The sequence below is a fragment of the Schistocerca cancellata genome, unplaced genomic scaffold (genome assembly GCF_023864275.1).
Source record: "Schistocerca cancellata isolate TAMUIC-IGC-003103 unplaced genomic scaffold, iqSchCanc2.1 HiC_scaffold_1148, whole genome shotgun sequence".
NCBI lineage: Eukaryota > Metazoa > Arthropoda > Insecta > Orthoptera > Acrididae > Schistocerca > Schistocerca cancellata.
This window is the reverse complement of record NW_026047147.1, coordinates 3,087,341-3,107,087: the sequence shown is the minus strand read 5'-3', so window position 1 is coordinate 3,107,087 and position 19,747 is coordinate 3,087,341. Positions and strand designations below refer to the sequence as shown.

The following is a 19,747-nucleotide window of genomic DNA, read 5'->3' as shown; positions in this document are numbered from 1 at the left end:
TCGTTTCCCTGACCTATCCATGTGCGACTACTTTTTGTGGGGTTACCTCAAATCATGTGTGTATTGGTATAAACCACGTACAGTTTAAGAACTGAAGGAAGCCGTTCGTTTGGAAATCGTCGAAATAGACAGAGGCATGTTGCAAGTGTTGAAGCCAATTTCCGAGAGCACCTTGAGAAGTGCATCGCTGAAAATGGCCGTCACCAGGGAGATGATGTTTTTCAAGCATTAATTTTGTTAAATGGCAAAATTATTTGAGTGTTATTATGTAATTTAAATTTTTTTTGAAGCACTCCTAAATATGTATTGTTCATTTGGAAACCATTCATCCTTTATGCCTCACCCTGTATATGTTGAAAGTGAGAATTTTATTGTGCGTTGAAAGTCAAATACATCGTTAACCGATGAAAAGCAAAGTTTGCATGTCTACTTATTTCGTAAGTAGAAAGTCTAAAAATGTCTGTACCTAGCATTATTCGATTGAGAAGAAGTCAAGAGGGTTTCCAGCAGCTGGCTATCCAGTAAAGAAGAGTAGCTGCAAATTCCAAGTAAGTCACCTCGTAAAGAAGTGGAAGGTGGTTTGGAGGAATAAACTGGAATAACCCAGATTCACACTCTCACTAAGTCGGAAACGTAGCTGTTAATCGTAGACACTGACACACTGTTGTTTGTTCCTCTACGTGGCGATTTGTTACAAATGGTGTCCAGCATCTACTGTCCCTTCTACCATAACAAAGATGATGTTCATCAAAGTTTAAGATGACTTTAAACTAACAACCAATCTAAACCAAACAGTACATCTCTATTAATATTCTCTACTATTAATAGTGCTTGACAAAATAACGTATGCCCAATACTACAGTTCACTCGAGTTTCGTATTTTACAAGTTACTTTTGTTCCAGTTATCCCGATTATATATACTCCAGTCACTGGTAATAACGGTAAGTGCTGTTTATTCTGTAGAGTTAAAAAATGCGTGAGATAAGTGATACCTCAACACCCCAAATCTGTAAATATGTTAACCTCTGAAGTTTCCACTGTCTCTGCTATTATAGGTTGTAGGTTATTAGTAGCTCAGCTTGGCTCTTCAAGCAACAACCATTCCTTTGTGGGTATTTTGTTTGTAAAGTTAACATACTTATATGGAATAAGGCCTCCTAATGAATCTCCACGACCTTTTTCATTTTAATACATTTAGCGAGTGAAATAATAATTTTAAAAGGATGTAGCCTGAAAATGAATTTGATTTCTTAAGGGTTAAATTAATGGTTCTGCTGGGGTCAAAAGTTTTTCAGATGTTACAATTCAATGGCACATAATAACTGACCAGTTTCAGAATTAAGAGGACATCTTCGGGTGATAAGCTGAGAAAACAGGCCAGCTTCTTATCACTCAAAATTGGCACCTATAGCAAAAAGAGGCCAGTTGCGTGAAACAAAACAATTTTTGACAATGGGTCACAATAATCGTGGCAGAACCACAGTTGTAATGTTTAAAGTTCATAGAGCTACAGCCAAGAGTGGGGTAGTTGACTCCACAGTCATGTCTAAAAAGGTTGGTAGGTACTGCATTCTTTTTCTGAAACTCCTGAACACAGAACACTTTATATGCTGTGGTATTGGTTGACAACACCATTTTGGTTAGGACAGATTTGTTGGAAAATATTGGTTGGCGCGCGCTCGCACGCACACGCACACACACACAAAATTTATATGAGAGAGAGAGAGAGAGAGAGAAGATATATGTAACTAAATTATTTTTGTACTTTTGATGCATGTCTGAACAAAAAAGGCATGTCAAAATAGTTGAGCTCTTGTGACTAGGAATGTATCACAACATTAAAATTACATTACATCAAAACACTATGCAGCTGTCCACAAGCTAATAGCTTTTTGCACATTTGCAACTAGTGGATCCAAATTGCATATCCACCGTTATGCACCAGGCAGAACTGTTGAAGGCAGAAAGTACAAGCTGTCGACTCATCACAGGACCTTCCCCCCCTCTTCTCGTGTGTACGGTCTGCTGCCACATATCACCGACAATACCTTCAGCCTCGACAGGCCGTTCACCTTCGGCGACGACAGGACGCAGCCGGCATATCACGCGGGCTTCTTCTTGCGCACCTGCGGCTTTCATTGCCACTGGTCACCAGCTGCGCAGTTTCCTCTTCCGGGGTTGGTGTAGTCTCGAGCAGTGTCTATGTACTGCAAAATGAATTTCATTATGACAATTTCAACGTACTGCTTTTTATATTAGAAAATAAAATAAATATTGCATTGTTAACAAAGAAATTATGATAGAGTTTCAACTGCTAAAATGCACTGCAAATTATTTTACTTTCGATTCTATAAAGTAAAAAAATCATTCACACAGGAGAATTGTTACAAATAAGAAATCTTTGAAAGCAAAGTCATCAGCTCTGGATGGAATCACAATTCAGTTTTACAAAACGAGTAATGTACGGCATTAGCCCCTCAGCTCGCATCTATCACCAGTCTCTCACCCGGCTCAAGTCCCAAACAAAATACGAAATAATCTATCTATATCTGCGCAATTGTGTCAAAAATTTATTTTTGTTATAAAATGTACAATTTGCTTTGGATGGTAATCATTATACAAACATTTAAACCGCAACCTAAATTCCTATTGCACTATGGACAAAACGTAGATGAAGATTTAAGCAAAAGAAGGTATTATGAGCGAAAATAAATTCAAGCAAAATGTGGTCTAGAATTAATGAAAGCAATAACATGGATGAAAAAACAATGATAAAACGAAAGAAATTAAATCGAACTTAATACATAAAATAAATTAAAATCACGTGAATAAAGAGTTCAAATGGAAAATGAATTAAACAAAGAAAAATTAGACCAAGTGAACTAGTTGATATGACGATTAAAATAATTTGACGAACGCAACGAAATAAAAAGTTAAGTTTAAACCAATTAACTGAATAAACTAATGTATAAAGTTATTTCGACAAAAATTTAAAAATAATAAAAATTTGAAGTAGCTGACAAGATTCAAACCAATGATTTTTTGCACATGACAGCCTTACCCTATCTAACATACCACACAACCAGTTCAGAACACTACGTTTTTAACACTACTGATAGTCATGTGAAATTCCAAACTTTTTTTCATTAATTACTAGCAAACTAGGGACCATCAGTGTTAATGGGTGGAGGGTGCAATACCTGTGACCTACCTTACCCTACGTCATCGTACAGACAGTTTTGAAAGTAGATCATCGCTGGAGACCTCTCCCCATTAGATTAAAACTGAGTACTGGACAGGGACTCAAACCCAGGCAGGACCTTTGCTTTTTGAGGGCATGTGTTTCTGGAGAAGAGGTATTGGTTGAAGTAAAGCTGTGAAGGTGAGTCGTGCTCAGATATCTCAGTTGGTAGAGCACTTTCCTGCTAAAGACAAAGGTCCTAGGTTAGATTCCCCACCCAGCGCACCACTTTAATCTGTCAGTTAGTTTCTAATAGGCACACACTCCACTGATGAGTATAAGTTCAATCTGGCAACAGTGTGATTAGTGTGTCAACTACAACAGGAAACTACTGTCAAACAGTGCCATTACAATAAATCGTGTTCTGTGTGACACGAGCAAGCACTACAGTCAAAGTGGGCACACGTCCCGTATGAGGGTAGCATTACACCAGACGGCTACAGGCACGACCCCAGCCACTCACCTGTCGTGGCACCAGCCAGTCGAGCAGTTGCAGGACGAGGTGGCACAGCGAGATCACCAGCAGGAAGGGCCACACGCCGCTGGCAGCGTAACTGCAACCGAACACACAGCCACTTGAGCCTCCACAACCACTATACTAGTTCTCCCCTCTTTCAATCACTTTAGTGCCAAATGCCATCTTACCACGATGGGGTATATATGCTGAAAAGAAATTTTTTTCATATTTACTGGCTAAAAATGCTCTTTTGCAGGTGAAAATACTTTTTCCCAGGTTAAAATACACTACACACCTGGTGAAAGTACATTTTCTTCATGATAAGTGACAACATATTTTTGCTCGGATTTCGCACACCAGCCAGAAATTCCAGGCACTTTAGGAAACAAAACCCATTAAAAAAAAGTAACGTGTTTTGCAAAGATATTTGAAGTGCAGCAACATGCACAGCGCACATTTTTTATTATGGAGTTATAAATATGAAATCCACCAAATACAGCACGGTAGCTTTCGAAGCACTGAAATCAAGATAGCCAAGTGCTTTTGTCAGCAAATCATAGCTCGTGCCACGATTTGCCAGACAATGAGAGCAGATATTCAGAGTGAAGGACATGCGAGGTAGTCAGCTAATAGAATATGACTTGAGCACCACTAAGTGTCGAATAAAAAGGAAGTTTAAATTAATACAAATAAGATATAACCATAAGAAAAGCTAAGCTATCACAGATAATATTGATAATCAATATTTTTTTGCAGTTTTTTCGAAGGGTGGGTCTCTCAGGATCCTACGAGCACAGCTTAATCTGAACATTTCTGAGAAGCACCAATATAAATTTCACTGCTGCAAACCGAACATTTTGTGGGTTACCTGGCTGAAGAAATATTCCATTGAGCACTTTCACTTTTCCACAGAAAAGTGAATTAGTTTTGAAATTGTTCAAGAATTCGTGTAACTTTTTTTTTTTAACGGATGATTTTACTTTTTGCCATCGTTATTCATATTTTGCAATACGAAAGAACTAAAATAAATATGAAAAAATAACCTTAAAGCTTGGTCTTTTATTTAGTGTGTGTTACCCTTTAAGATGTATCAAACACAAATGAGTCACTAAGTTTTAAATACTGGCATAAATGGTTGGTCTTCTGGGCCCAAATTTTTTCTAAGTGGCTGGTCCTCAAAGGGTTAAGTTTTGAATGAGATTCAAATACTTTGCAATTTAAGAAATTAATCCCACATTCTCACACGTAAAATAATTCATACCGAATAAACGGAAATTTACGTCAAAAGTAGTGCTTCTCAAACCACCATTCACAATATTTCCCACGGCTTATTAGAAATGTAAACAGTTGTGATGTCACACTAATCGAAAGTAGTTTGGCTAACTTCCGTTTGCTGTAGAATCCTCAAACATATTCTCAGTTCGAAAATAATAAACTTACTCGAGACAGAGAAGCTCGTGCGCACAAATCGTCACAGTTTTAGAAAGCATCACTTGTGCGAAACTCAAGCTAGCCCTTTCCTCACACGATAGACAGTGAACTACGGATAAAGGGCAACAGGTAGACTCCATATTTCTATATTTACAGAAAGCACTTCACACAGTGCCCCATTGCAGGCTGTTAATGAAGGTACCAGCATACGGAACAAGTTCACAGATGTGTGTGTGGCTTAAAGACTTCTTAAATAATAGAACCCAGCATGTTGTCCTCGCCAGTGAGTGTTCGTCAGAGACAAGGGTATTGTCAGGAGTGTGATAGGACCACTTGACAGGGTGGGCAGCAATCTGCGGTTTCTTGCTGACGATGGCACGGTGTACGGTAAGGCGTCAAAGTTGTGTGACTGTACGAAGACACAAGAAGACAGACAAATTTTCTAGTTGGTGTGATGAATGGCAGCTACCCATTATCATGGAAAAATGTAAGCTAATGCGGATGAGTAGAAGATCAAACCTGTAATGTTCAGATACAGTATTACTAGTATCCTGCTTTCCAGTGTCAAGTTGTCGAACCATCTGGGCGTAATTGTGCGGAGCAACAATGTGACAACTGTGGTAGGGAAGGTGAATGGCCGGCTTTGGTTTATCGGGGGAATTTTAGGAAAGAACGGTTCGACTGTAAAGGAGACCGCATATAGGATGCTGGTGCAACCTATTTTCGAGTACTGCTCGAGTTTGCACGATCCGTACCACTCAGATTAATGGAAGACATTGTGAAGCCACTCGTTCGAACAATGCGTTACGTGTTACGGAGATGCTTCGAGAACTCAAATGGGAATTCCTAAAGGGAAGGTGAAATTCTTTTTGAGAAACACTATTGAGAAAATTTAGAGAACCAGCATTTGAAGCCGACTGCCAAACTATTCTACTGCAGCCGACACACACTGTGTCTAAGGACCACGAAGGTAAGATATGATAAATCAGAGCTCATACAGAGACATACAGAATAGTTTTCCCATCACTATTTTCAAGTGGAACAGGAAACGTAATGACAAATAGTGGTACAGCATACCATCCGCCACGTACCGTACAGTGGATTGTGGAGTATCTATGTAGATGTAGATATTGTCTGTCGACCCCTATACATATCTAACAGTGGACCAGAGAAATACATTGAAGAGCCAAAGAAACTGGTACACTTGCCTAATATCGTGTAGGGCCTCCACAAGCACGCGAAGTCCCACAATGCAACTTGGCATGGACTCTACTAATGTCTGAAGTTGTGCTGAAGGGAATTGACACCAGTAATCCTGCACGGCTGTCCGTAATTCTTTAAGAGTAGGAGGGTGTGGAGATCTCTTTTGAACAGCACGTTGCAAGGCATCCCAGATACGCTCAATAATGTTCGTATCTGGGGAATTGGTGGCCAACGGAAGTGTTTTAACTCAGAAAAGTGTTCCTGGAGCCACTCTGTAGCAATTCTGGACTGTGGGGTGTTGCATTGTTCTGCTGGAATTGTGCAAGTCCGTTAGAATGCACAGTGGACAAGGATGGATGCAGGTGATCAGACACTATGCTTACGTACGTGTCACCTGTCACGAGTTGTATCTAGATATATCAGGGGCCCCCATCACGCCAACTGAACGTGACTCACACTAATACAGAGCTTGAACAGCCCTCTGCTGATATGCAGGGTCCATGGATTCATGGAGTTCTCTATATCCATACACATCCATCCACTCGATACAATTTGAAACTAGACTTGTCCGACCAGGAAACATGTTTCCAGTCATAAACAGTCCAATGTCAGAGTTGACGGGCCCAGGCGAGTCGTAAAGCTTTGTGCCGTGCAGTCATCGAGGGTACTCGAGTGGGCCTTCAGCTCCGAAGGCCCGCATCGATGATGTTTTGTCAAACGGCTCACACGTTGACAGTCCAGCATTGAAATCTGCAGCAATTTGCGGAAGTGTTGCACTCCTGTCACGCTGAACAATTATCTTCTGTCATCACTGGTCCCATTCTTGCAGGATCTTCTTCTGGCCGCAGTAATGTCAGATATTTGATGTTTTACCAGATTCCCGATATTCACGGTACAGTTGTGAAATGGTCACATGGGAAAATCCCTACTTCATTGTCACCCCGGAGATGCTGCCATCGCTTGTGCGCTGACTATAACACCACATTCAAATTCACTTACATCTGGATAACCTGCCATTGTAGCAGCAGTAACCGATCTAACAACTGTCCGATACTTCTCTTATATAGATGTCGACCACAACCCCGTATTCTGCCTGTTTATGCATCTATCTCTATTTGAATATACATGCCTATTCCAGTTTCTTTGGCACTTCAGTGTATATCGGGAGGGGGGGGGGAGTACGTGCCATAGGTAGAGAAGCAGTAACTGCAAAATGGGCTTGTCATGAGAGCTCAGTTATTACAAATGTAGACAAAACAGTGAATGAGACATGAGGAACAAATCTGTCACACATTTCAATCCATCTAAAGGTGCCCAATTTGACTGTGTGTGAAGCTTCTGTGAAGTGGAAACGCGGAGAAACCGCAGCTAAATCGAGACAGGGCAGACCTCACAACATAAAAAAATTGCATGGAGAAGGCAGGAGGAATCACTAAGGGTTGCAATGTGTTACCGACTGTCCAGCTAACACAACGATCAAGTGCAGGAAGTTAAAAAGAATGGGGTACTACAGTCAAGCAAGTTGTTACATCCTTACAAACCACCCATTTCAGCAATTAGAAGATAGGAGATTCTTGAAGTGGTGTGAAGAGCCACACCACTGGACGACTCTAAACTAGTGATTTGTAGTGACGAATTTTACTGTACCCTTTGGCAGTCTGACGGTAGGGTCCGGGTTCGGGTTTGCCAAATGTCCGGAGAACATTACCTATAAGCGAATGTAGGGCCGATAGTGAAGTACAGAGGAGGCAGTCTTACGGTACAGGGGTGTTTTTTAAGGGTAGCGTTCGATCCCTTACTTCACTTAAAGAAATGCTAAATGTGGAAAGATACAAAAAAATCACAGCACCGTGTACTGCGTACAGTAGAGGAACAGTTCAGAGACTATGATCGATTGTGACAGCACAAAAGGGCACCACAATTTGCAGACAATCGACATTCCCCAAACGTACTTGCCTTCTGAGGGTTGCAACCTGAACCCGACGGAACACCTTTTGGACGATTTAGAATGTCTACTTCATTCCAGACTCCAGTGTTCAACATCATTACCTCCTCTGGTTTCAGGTCTTAAGATAGAATTGACTGCCATTCCTCCACAGACATCCAGACTCTTCACTGATAGTGACCCCAGCACAGTTGAAGTCATCCAAAAGGGGAAAGGTGTACAATCCATAATAATGTCAACTGAGAAGTGTCCACATACTTTTGCTCAGATAGTGTACAATCGACCTTCCAGAAGCAGAACATACTCTATTTTAAGGGACAGTTTTACAACCTGTTCCGTCTGGACCCTTCCTTTCGACAGCTGATTCTCAGCTTTATGTGAACGGCAGTTGTCCTTACAAATCCTTTGACCCGGTAATCCTCATGGCCTCCTCCTCCTCCTCCGGCAGCCCTGGCTTCAAGACCCATAGTCTCTCTCTTTCTCTGCCCTACCTCCCAATCCCAATGCACCCCTCCACACCATCACATCCCGGACACAACTCCTCCCCATCTGGCAAGCTCACCGGTATTGCATTCTGACCACTCCCTTCTGCTGCCCCCCCCCCCCCCCCCCCCGCCTGCGCAAATAGTCAGATGAGACGTCTCATCCCGTTCGAGCTACAGTGTTTTACGACAGAGAGCAAGGGCGAAACCGTACATGTATTCTATTAGCTCCAAAGGACAATTCCTCGGAAAGCTCGCACCATTTTCCCATCTCATTTCTGTGCCCATCAGGTAAATGACAGTATGACAATGACTTATATGGCAATGAATGTTTGAAGACTCAACAGATGAGTTACGAATGAGATGGACTTCTGACATTACTTGACTGAAATTTAAAATTGAGAGACAGTTTCTGTCGATAACAATATAAGAGCAGAATGAAATTTTCACTCTGCGGTGGAATGAGCAGTGAAACGAAACTTCCTGACAGATTAAAACTGTGTCCCGGACAGAGACTCAAACTCGGGATCTCTGCCTTTCACGTGCTCAAGTTACAGACGTGCAGGCAGCACTCCCTTTGTAAGAACACTTGAGTGTGCACTATTACTGTATCAAATCCCCATTTACCAGGCACAAACACACAGGTGGCACCACCCTATGCGGGTTTCCCATTCGTTTTACCGAGCTACACTATCGTGTTCCAAAATTCGTGCCATTCACTATGCAGAGAAGAGCTACATTTACACGGGACACCAAATTAATCGTGCAAGGTACGAACCTTCTCATCTGGTGCCCCAATGTGTGCGTAGGGGAACTGGCGACTGTGCGGTACACCTTCTCGGTGCGCCGCGTCACGTCGGGCCAGCTGTACAGGGCAGAGACGCGGGCGTGCCGCTTCCAGGGGTCCGGGCCCCGACCGCTCCTCAGGTCCGACAGTGCTGCCTCCAGGCCTTCCAGGAGAGCTGCAGAAAGAGTGGGTGTCAAGTTTCTGTAGCAGGACAAGTAGCCGAAAGAAAAAATGTAGTCTCACACAGAAGTGAAACGCATAAAATAACATCATACGAGAAGAGAACAAGTTTCGAAACGCTGTAGATCACGAGGGTAAATTGAGTACTTGATGTGGTACTGAATCAAAATGGGGAAAAAAAGACATTTATACCCCAGCTTGATTAAAAGAATGGATTGGTTCCTATGCCACCCTGTGAGGTATGAAGGAATTGTCAATTTAGTAATGGAGGAAAGTGTGAGCGTAAAAATTGTATAGGTACTCCAAGACTAGACTATATGACAGTTTTCAAATGAACATTTGTATTTTGATTTATAAGGAAAAAAATGCTTTATAGAGATCAAGTGTTAAATACTATTTATTAGATTTACATAAGTAAACCCCCAATTGTTTAAAGCAGCGAATTCCCATGTACATAACAGCTCCAAACACCTGGTTAAAAATGAAATGATGAGTTAAATATTTGCCTTTATGCATTAAGTGGGAAAATGTTTAGGAAAAGGTTTGAAATCAGACTTGCAGTTTATCAAAATTCGCTAAGTGGTCTCATCAGGAAGCACTGAGCAACTATAAACAGGGTAATATGTGCTCCATTTTAAGCGAAAGGTTTTTTTCTTCTTCTTCAATGTTTACGGTATCATATCTCCCAATCTGTGTGTCATACAGTGATACAACTTTGCAGGACAACAGTGCCGAAGTACCCGCAATGTCCCAACGACATACTCTTCATTTAGGACAAAAGTATTGTACGAGAACACAGCGTGCTCTGCCTTCAGTGGCTCCATCATCATTGAAATAGAGGATGGCCCCAAAGTCAGTGATGTATTTGGTGTCTCCCTCCCACCACTGACAACAATACACTACATTACCGTGTACTTGCCTGCAGTCATAGTGGACAATGAACTCCTTGCACCACAGTACTGTAGTAAGCGTGCTCTAGGACGAAAATCAAAATGTGGCAACCCGCTGATGAAATGGAGTATCATGTTGTAAGCAGTTTTTGGCAGCCGTGGAAACATTGCAGCTGTGTCAACTCAACCCAAATAGCTACAAGAGTCATACGAATCGGTCTGATGCAGCTGTAACGTTTCTGCCTGTGTCACAAACCAATTGCCACACAGGACTCCAATTTATCTACAGGCTGTCCCATTTCGGTTTGGGACCTCTAGCTTGCTATAGTACTGGTGCATGGTTTCAATGTTACTCTCAAATGCAGATGTGTGGGGGAGGGGTGGTGTGGTGATGGTGGTGGTATCAACAACAATAATAACAACAACCCCTCCCCCCATATCTCTCCATCTCCCCCTCCTTTTTTTTCTGAATGGCCTTGCTGCAGTGGTAACACCACTGCTGGGCTTGGCTAGCACTTGGACGGGTGACCGTCCTGGTGTGCCAATCTCTCTTGGCCAGAGGGATGCACTCACCCTTCATGAGACCAATTGAGGAGCTACTCAACCACATAGTCGCATGTCTGGCCAGGAAGACAGACAATGGCCGAGACAGCTGTGTGCTGACCGTGTGCCTCTCCACCTCCACATCCAGTGACACCTGTCGGCTGAGGAGGACGCGGCAATCAGTCAGTAATGTCGGGCCTTCCCAGGCCCGCTTGGACGGAGAGAGCGTTTTCTCTTTTCTTGAGGTGACAAAACTACGACTACCCTTTGTATGTAGCACATGGGGAAAGACATTATTGTTACGGATAGAAGCATCTGTTGCCCAGGAAGCAGGACAAACTTAGTTTCACAGGTGCTGAAAATGTTATACTGCAACAGTACCAGCACAGTATTGCAGGACAATGCTCAATATTTAAAAAAAGAAAAAAATATTAGATAATAGTTCGTGTACAAGGATATTACAATGAAACTGCTAGCAATGCTTAATAGCATAAACTTCAATAAAATATTAAACTATTACATTACGGTACATAGGTCAGCTATTTTCATAACGTAGGGTTTAGACAACACTGTAGTGTTACTTATCACTTTAGTTAAGTGATACATTGCACAAGCATTTTCTAAACCAAAGAATCACGAATGCCACAATAAAAAGTCAATTTCTGTAATGAGTTAGTATAACCTACTGTTTTGATGTATATTTTATTTATGAATGTGTATTATGAAATGGATGGACAAAATATATCTGCAAACCAGGTTGACGATAAATGTTCTACAACATTCACAGTACACACCATTCTGGCAGACCCTGCGCCTCAAGAGATATAGTGCAATTCATGGAGGAAGAGCAGCTGTGACCATGCCTTCAATGTATGGGGACATGAGAAGGCTTGATATATACTCAACCAGTAATCTCTTAAATAAGACAGACCCATTTTTCGATTCAGTCCTTATCAATATAACAGTGATGCCCAAATGTTGAAACAACCAAGTACGACATATGATACATTGTTTATTACAAGCATCATATTTATTTTAAGAATCAGATTTTCGTTTTGTACTCTTAACTTGCAGCAGTAACTGCAGCACTCCGAGAGAAGAGGCTCAATCTTAAGAGGTTGTCGAGTGAGCTGACAGAATAAAGAAAGAAAGATTGATTAGCAGTAAATCTTAGCTACCAATCAGACTATTTCATTACCCGATAACACAGTAAAGAACCAGCGGAACATCGCAACACATGTTACTGAAAAATTCTATATTGCATTTCTGACATTTCTTGGCCAGAAATAAAAACATTAGACACAGTCAGAATAATCACCTGTGGGCAGTACTACTAGCCAAGTGTACTAACCTGAAAGAAAGGCTGGCTTTCAGCAACTTACAATGAGCTCATAAGAAGCAGAGATACTCACAAGATTAAATTAATATTGTATATACCAGGGTAAGCCAATTATTATCCACGAAGTAGTTATAAAATTTTATTGTCATCAAATATCAAATAGGAAACTTACAAGAACATCATTTTTCAACAGTCTCCTTGCGTTTCAACACACTTGGTCCATTGTTGTACAAGCTTCCTGATGGCCTCATAAATGAAGGTTCTCAGTTAGCTGTGAGCCAGGAATGCACCCCTTCTTTCTCTGTTTCGCCCGAGGCAAATAGATGGCCCCTCAATGCCTGTTTGAGTGGACCAAATAAGTGATAGTGAGAAAGTATGCCGACAGGCATTGTTGTGCAACAACACAACACCTTCTGACAGCAATCGTCAGTATGGCTTCAAACTGCTGGCTTTAGCCTGGCAGTAAGCATCTCACTGTAATGTACACTGTTTATTGTTGTGCCCCTTTCCCCCATAATGTTCCGGTACTGGACCTTGTGCGTCCCAAAAAACCGTGAGCGTCAGTTTTTCTGCAGACAGTTGGGTCTTGAACTTTTTCTTGCACGGCAAAATCGGATGTTTCCATTCCATACTCTGCTGTTTACTCATAATAACGGATTCATGTTTTGTCACCAGTAATGATCCTGTCTAAAAAGTTGCCCCCACCATTACCATAGTGATCCAAATGCTTTTTGCAGATGTCCAAGCGCATTTGTTTATGCAACTGTGCGAGTTGTTTTGGGACCCATCTTGCACAAATTTTATGAAACCCAAGTCTGTTGTGGATGATATCCTAGGCAGAACCATGACTAATTTGCAGACAATGTGCCACTTCATCAATAGTTATTCGCCTAAGAGAATCATTTCAAGTGAACGCTCAATGGTTTTTTCATTTGTGGCGGTGAACGGTCATCCGGCTCCTTCATAGTGCATTTGTGGCGGTGAACGGTCATCCGGCTCCTTCATAGTGCATAACACTTGTGCGACCGTTTCGGAAATTTTCAACCTGTTTGTAGACACTGCGTTGTGGCAAAAACATTGTTCCCATACTGTACCAAAAATCTTTGACCACAAAAAACGGATTAAGGAACTCTGCCCTTCTTTGGTGCAAATAGACAGCGGAGCAGCCACGATTAACAGCACAGCAACAATAACGAAACCAACCCAGCAGCTTGAAAATTGCAAAGATATAACAACAAATAAATGAAGCATGTGTCATCAACGTACCAAAATAAACAAAAATATAACTAAATTGCGGATAATAATTGACTTACCCTCGTATATCCACAAATTTTAAAAATTATTTTATATCTAATGAACCATAGGATTATAGCTGCAGCTCCCCACCTGTGACAATCCTCATACACTGTAATGTTTGCTAATGACAAGCATGCTAACGAGTATCCAAACTAGATAACAGCAGACGCAGCTCAGTTAACAGCTGAAGTACCTACAAGTAATTTACAGCTAACAGTTTAAGCCTGACTCATACAAAGTCTCGTACTATGCAGTTTCAAACTAGCAACTATGACCTATTAGTGCCAACAGTAGACACTTTCAAACACTGAATGAAGCACTATGCATAAATTTCTTTGTTGTCCAGCTGGATAACAAGTTGAAACGGGATCACACGCAGAGCGACTATCTGAGAAGTTCAGTTCAGTCTCTTATGCCCTCACAAATATCTCTCATGCTGATCTAGAGACACAAGTCTTGGCTTGCCACAAGTTTTTGTTTATTTCCCTATTCTGTTATAGAATTTTCTGGAGCAGTGCATCCGAACTTAAGGGAGTTTGTTCCGTATATGCGCATAATAAGAATATTGCGTAAAGTATGTAAATGTACAACTTCTAGAAGCTTTTTTGAGAATCTTCTCAATAAAGCAAGAAAGTTAGAATCCCTACAACTTTAATTTTATTTTAAAGACATACTCCATTAGTCAGACTTTCTAGAAATTATGTCAATATCTAGAGTCAGGGATTCAAAGTTCTGTTAGCTACACTGCAAGTATCAGTGTTTAGAGGCATGTGCACATTTTCTTTGAAAAATAAAAAACATAATCACACAAATATTATAATATTGACAGACGACGGACCATTACTTGTTAGAGCTTTTAGAAATGCTACAAGGGAGAAAAATTAGCAGTTGTGATATTCACCTGGCACAGTGGGTTCTGTGAGGTAGATCAGATCAGGTGGAAGTACCTCTGGTATTCCTCCCACTCTGGTGCTGACAACCAGCAACCTGAAAAAAATAAGGCCAAAAGCTTATAAATTAAATATTACACGTCTTCTCAAACTGGAGTAAGAACAGTAGTTTTTGCAGAACAGAGAGAGAGAGAGAGAGAGAGAGAGAGAGAGAGAGAGAGAGAGAGAGAGAGAGACAAAGTAATTAACGGAAGTGTTGCACCACTGAGTTAGTATTTTAGCTTCAATTCTAATTATTTTCAAATGAAGACCACATGACCATCTGGGTTTTGCTGTCCGTAATACACACATCAAAAAACGTTTTCCATCACCCCTGTTCCCAGAACTCGGGAAGATAGACGTCGACTGTGGATATTTTGTCACAGAGACAGTCGCTTTGACTGATCAGAGATGTCACTAAACCCACCCAAAGATGTAAACAACCGTGCACGAGAAGTGCCTAGTAGACGGAGGGCATCAACAGCCGATCAGTTCCAGTCATTCCACCAGCAAGGAGGTACACAGCTCGTGTTGTCTATAGTTCAACCGTACCTAGACGGTCAATACCGCGGTTAGATCGCATCCACATTGTCACTTTGTGCCAGGAAGGGCTCAACAAGGGAAATGCCCAGTCTCTGAGTAAACCAAAGCAATGTTGTTCGGACACGGAGGAGATACAGAGAGACGGGAACTGTCGATGACCTGCCTCGCTCAGGCCACCCAGTGAATGACCGCTATTTACGGTTTATGTCTCAGAGGAACCCTGACAGCAACAATACCAAGTTGAATCATGCTTTTCGTGCAGCCACAGGACGTCGTCTTACAACTCAAACTGTGCACAATAGGCTGCATGATGCGCAACTTCACTCCCGACATCTATGGCGAGGTTCATCTTTGCAACCACGACACCATGCAGCGCGGTACAGATGGGCCCAACAACATGCTGAATGGACCACACAGGATTGGCATCATGTTCTCTTCAGCAATGAGTGTCGCATATGCCTTCAACCAGACAATCGTCGGAGACTGAGACCTGGTCAGGTTGAACACCTTAGACACACTGTCCAGCGAGTTCAGCAAGGTGGAGGCTCCCTGCTGTTTTGGGGTGGCATTACGTGGGGCCGACGTACACCGCTGGTGGTTATGGAAGGCACCGTACCAGCCGTACGATACATGAATGCCATCCTCCAACTGATAGTGCAACCATATCGGCATGGCATTTGTCTTCTTAGACAACAATTTGCGACCCCATCATGCACATCTTGTGAATGACTTCCTTCAGGATAATGACATCGCTCGATTAGAGTGGCCAGCATGTTCTCCAGACATGAACCCTATTGACTGCAGAATGTCAAGGCAACAACCTCCGACAGAAATAGGAACTGCAAAGTCAACTGTGGAGAAAGTAATTAAATATACAAACAAAGCCCAACAATGGGAGAAAAATCAATCAGTGGGAGAAATCCCCTTTCCTGTCTGACCTCCCACCCTTTGGCCCTTTTCCACTGTCATCCGAGCTCTTAGTTACACTTTTGACTCAGTTTGTCACTTTCCTTCCTCTTACTCCCACCTTTCACTTTTGAGACCGGCACAGCCACTTACCCGCAGGCGGCAGCCTCCACGATGGCCATGCAGTAGGCTTCGGTGAGGCTCGTGTTTAGGAAGAGCTGGCCCTCCACCAGCGCGTCGCGCACGCGGTCGTGGGGCAGGCTGCCCACCAGCGTCACACGCTCCTGCAGCGAGTGCCGCTCCCGCGTCTCCTCCACCAGCCACCGCTTTGGCCCGTCGCCTACCACCAGGAAGTCCACCTGTCGACCGGAAGCGAAATTGCCGCCGTTACCGTACGGGTACCGTTACTGCCGTCGACCTCTGACGACGCAATCAGTTATACCTCTACATGTGATGGTGACTGAAAGTAGTGATGGAAATGAGCAGAAAAGAAATAGAACGATTAGGTCTGTAATGTGCGTTACACGGCAAAATGTGAGAACAGATCCGATACCGAACTGCACTGTAACAGTGAGCCGACGGCTACCTTTTTATACAACTGCACGACTACTCCACAAATCACACTTGAAGTGTTTGGGGTTTACAGAAGCACTTTCAGAATATGTCCCATCCACACCACTCTCAAAAATGGCAACAATGAACACCTAAATCTGATTTTTCTTATTAGGTTGGTGCATAAGTTTGTAGCATTCTTATTTTCCAAGTTGATATTCCAGTTGTTGTGGGTTTATTTACCAATCCTCATGGCAAAAATGGTTTTCTCATTTAGGAGGAGGATCGTTTTGACATTACGACTCTTCAAGTTCTGAAAGACCTTACGGATTTCACGAAGACTGTTTAAATGTATTAATTTACAATGATCCACATCACTGTACTCGAGAACTGGCAATTTTTGGTCAACTGCAATCATTTGACCATCATGCAACATTTGCGTGCGATGGGAAAGGTGAAAAAATTGGGTGAACGGGTATTGCACGCTCTAATCCAAAATCGTAAAAATTGGCACATGGCCCTATGTTCATTTAGGCTTACTTAACATCAATTGGCTCCTGAACAACACCGATCGATCCTATCCTGTACCGTTACTGGTGAAGAGAAATGGTCTATCAGGTTACCCTCCATTCACAGGCTGTTGCACGCAGCGCCCGTTATTTTGATTTGTAAATAATAGATTTCAACTACAAACTAGCCATTCTCAAAGCACTATCCTTTTTTGGTCAATGCATGTAACGCCTGTTGGTCTGGATTTGTACACAGTTTATTGAATGTTGTCGACAGTAGTGTTTTTGATTTTTAACAAATGTGTGATCTCCTGCATCGGCAAAAACACAGCGAGACCTTCGAAGACTTAAGTGGGAAATTTTTGGACATCCTCATTACACTAAGTGATTTTCACTTATTCCTGAAAACAAAGGCTTTTTGGGTGGAAAACTGTTTGCAAATAATGATACCCCCAACAGATTGTGACATCCGGGCTCAAATCTTTGCAAGTAGAGGAGTACAACATGGGAATAGAAAAATTGGTTCCACATTACAGTAAGTGCCTCGGCAGCTAAGGTGATAGCATTGAAAAATAGAGTAGGTACTGTAACTTTGTAAATGAAGTTTTGCATTGATCTCATTTTTATTTAGTTATGTTAAAGTGTGCTTTACTTTCTGGACAATCCATGTACTAAAATCTGATACACAAGTGATTTGAAGCAGTCTCCTTTGCAGACTAGCTGCATTTTCTCAGTAACCACAAATGAACTGGGGCCTGCCCCAGCTTTATCTACGACTGAGCATAGTTATTATCCCCATTCCAAATGCCTACAAATTGTTACATGTAACAACACTTAAAATAAATAAAATGAGGGTGGAGAGGGAGAATTAATGTAGGACCAAATAAATATGTTGTGTTGTTGTAATCTTCAGTTAGAAGACTAATTTGATGTAGCTCTCCATGCTAGTCTATTCTGTCTTGGCTGTTCCCATATCAATTCTTATCCCCCCCCCTCCCCCCACTTTCTTTCTTAATCAAACTGACAATTCCTTGATGCCTCAAGATGTCTCCTATCAACCTTTTAATTAAGTTGTGCCACAAAGTTCTTTTTGCCCCAATTAGATACAGCAGGGATTCACAGCCCCTGATTCAGTGGTAACCCATGCTTAGCTCATAGAGGTTGTGGGTAGGTAAAGAATCAACCGTCAAGTCCCAAGTGAGCAAGTGATATCATTGGCAGTAGGTAGCTGGTAGTGTTAAGGCATAGAAAAAAGGGTTGTACAGGAAATTACCAGCCGAGCGTGTCCCCATCACCACGGGTTGACCCTCAGTAAACATAAGAATGCGGACAAGGTGTTTTTACCAAAACTTGATAACACAAGTGTGCCAATAGATGCATTCACATCTGCTGTGCCAGCCAGTAGACTACAGTGCGGATCACACATGCACATTATTGTAATAGCATGTGGCACTGTCTCAATCTACTGGACCTACTTTGAGATTAGACACGAATAGGTGGGCGTGACAAAGGTTGCAACTGCCTCCTATTATGTTTGCTGATAATATTACCTTACTTAGTGTAAACGAACACTGTCTTGATTACTGAAAAACCTGTACTGTGTAGTATCACTGAGCAGCCAAAATCCAACTGAAACACTACTGCAGCAGTTAAAAAGGATTGACTGTTATCCATTAGGTGACAGTTATTAAAATAAGAGGTTAGGCTGCTGGACTACCCAATTTCCAACAACAGAAAATTTAACTGAGAATTTTCCAAGCACCTCCATCTATAAAGCTATGAACCTACAGAAGGAATGTCATAAGCCAAAAGTTAAAAGGTTCCTCAATTTGAAATTAAACAGAATGCTGGAATAATTGTTGGTTCTGCAGAAACACACCATAAATGATTATACTGGGATAGCCTACATGGAGATTAACATTATTATTGCAGTGTGATGGCGTAAACAGAAACAGCATGATTCAAACAAAATAAGTACTAATTCAACTAAGCAGAGTATAATGAAGGCATCATAGCAGTAGCACTTACATCAGAGTGCCTGGAACAGATTTCTGGGACAATCTGCGCCATGAGGTCCACTCCTTTTCGGTACACCAGTCGGCTCACAATGACAATTGTTACTGTAAAAAAAAAAAAAAAAAAGAAGTTAATGTCAGCAAACAATATTTATGTCACCTTGTTTGTGTGAATTTAACACTTACTGTTCCTGCACAACTAATTTAAAACCAAATTTAAAGAAAAAATTTGATCATAAAAAAACAGGGGAAAGAAATTCATGTTAAAACTAAGTGTCGCATAAAACTTAATGACTGAAGACTTTTCTAGAACCACAGGATATTCGGGAAGCATTAACATTTATTACCCGAGCACAGGACTCCAGTAAGCTTGTCTTTAACAATAAACTGGCATACCAGAACCTTGACACAGGATGTCCGACTGTGAGCACCTCTAAGGATGCTGTAGCGTATCAGTGAGCACTAGTGCTTTTGCTTGAAATGTGTCCTTTAAATTCA

At 41.7% G+C, this 19,747-nt stretch overlaps 1 protein-coding gene across 1 annotated transcript in view; it reads right to left on the bottom strand.

Annotated features, from left to right (window-relative positions):
• Nucleotides 1-1,809: 1,809 nt before the first annotated feature.
• The window catches only part of LOC126159824 (phosphatidylinositol N-acetylglucosaminyltransferase subunit A-like), a 30,489-nt gene continuing 12,551 nt past the window's right edge, over nt 1,810-19,747 (bottom strand). The window contains exons 4-9 of the mRNA XM_049916630.1: nt 19,263-19,354; nt 16,327-16,532; nt 14,697-14,782; nt 9,539-9,722; nt 3,706-3,796; nt 1,810-2,208 (exon numbers count right to left, since the gene is read on the bottom strand). Coding sequence (XP_049772587.1) covers nt 2,137-2,208; nt 3,706-3,796; nt 9,539-9,722; nt 14,697-14,782; nt 16,327-16,532; nt 19,263-19,354 — 731 coding nt within the window. The 3' untranslated portion in view covers nt 1,810-2,136. The remainder of the gene's footprint in view (nt 2,209-3,705; nt 3,797-9,538; nt 9,723-14,696; nt 14,783-16,326; nt 16,533-19,262; nt 19,355-19,747) is intronic.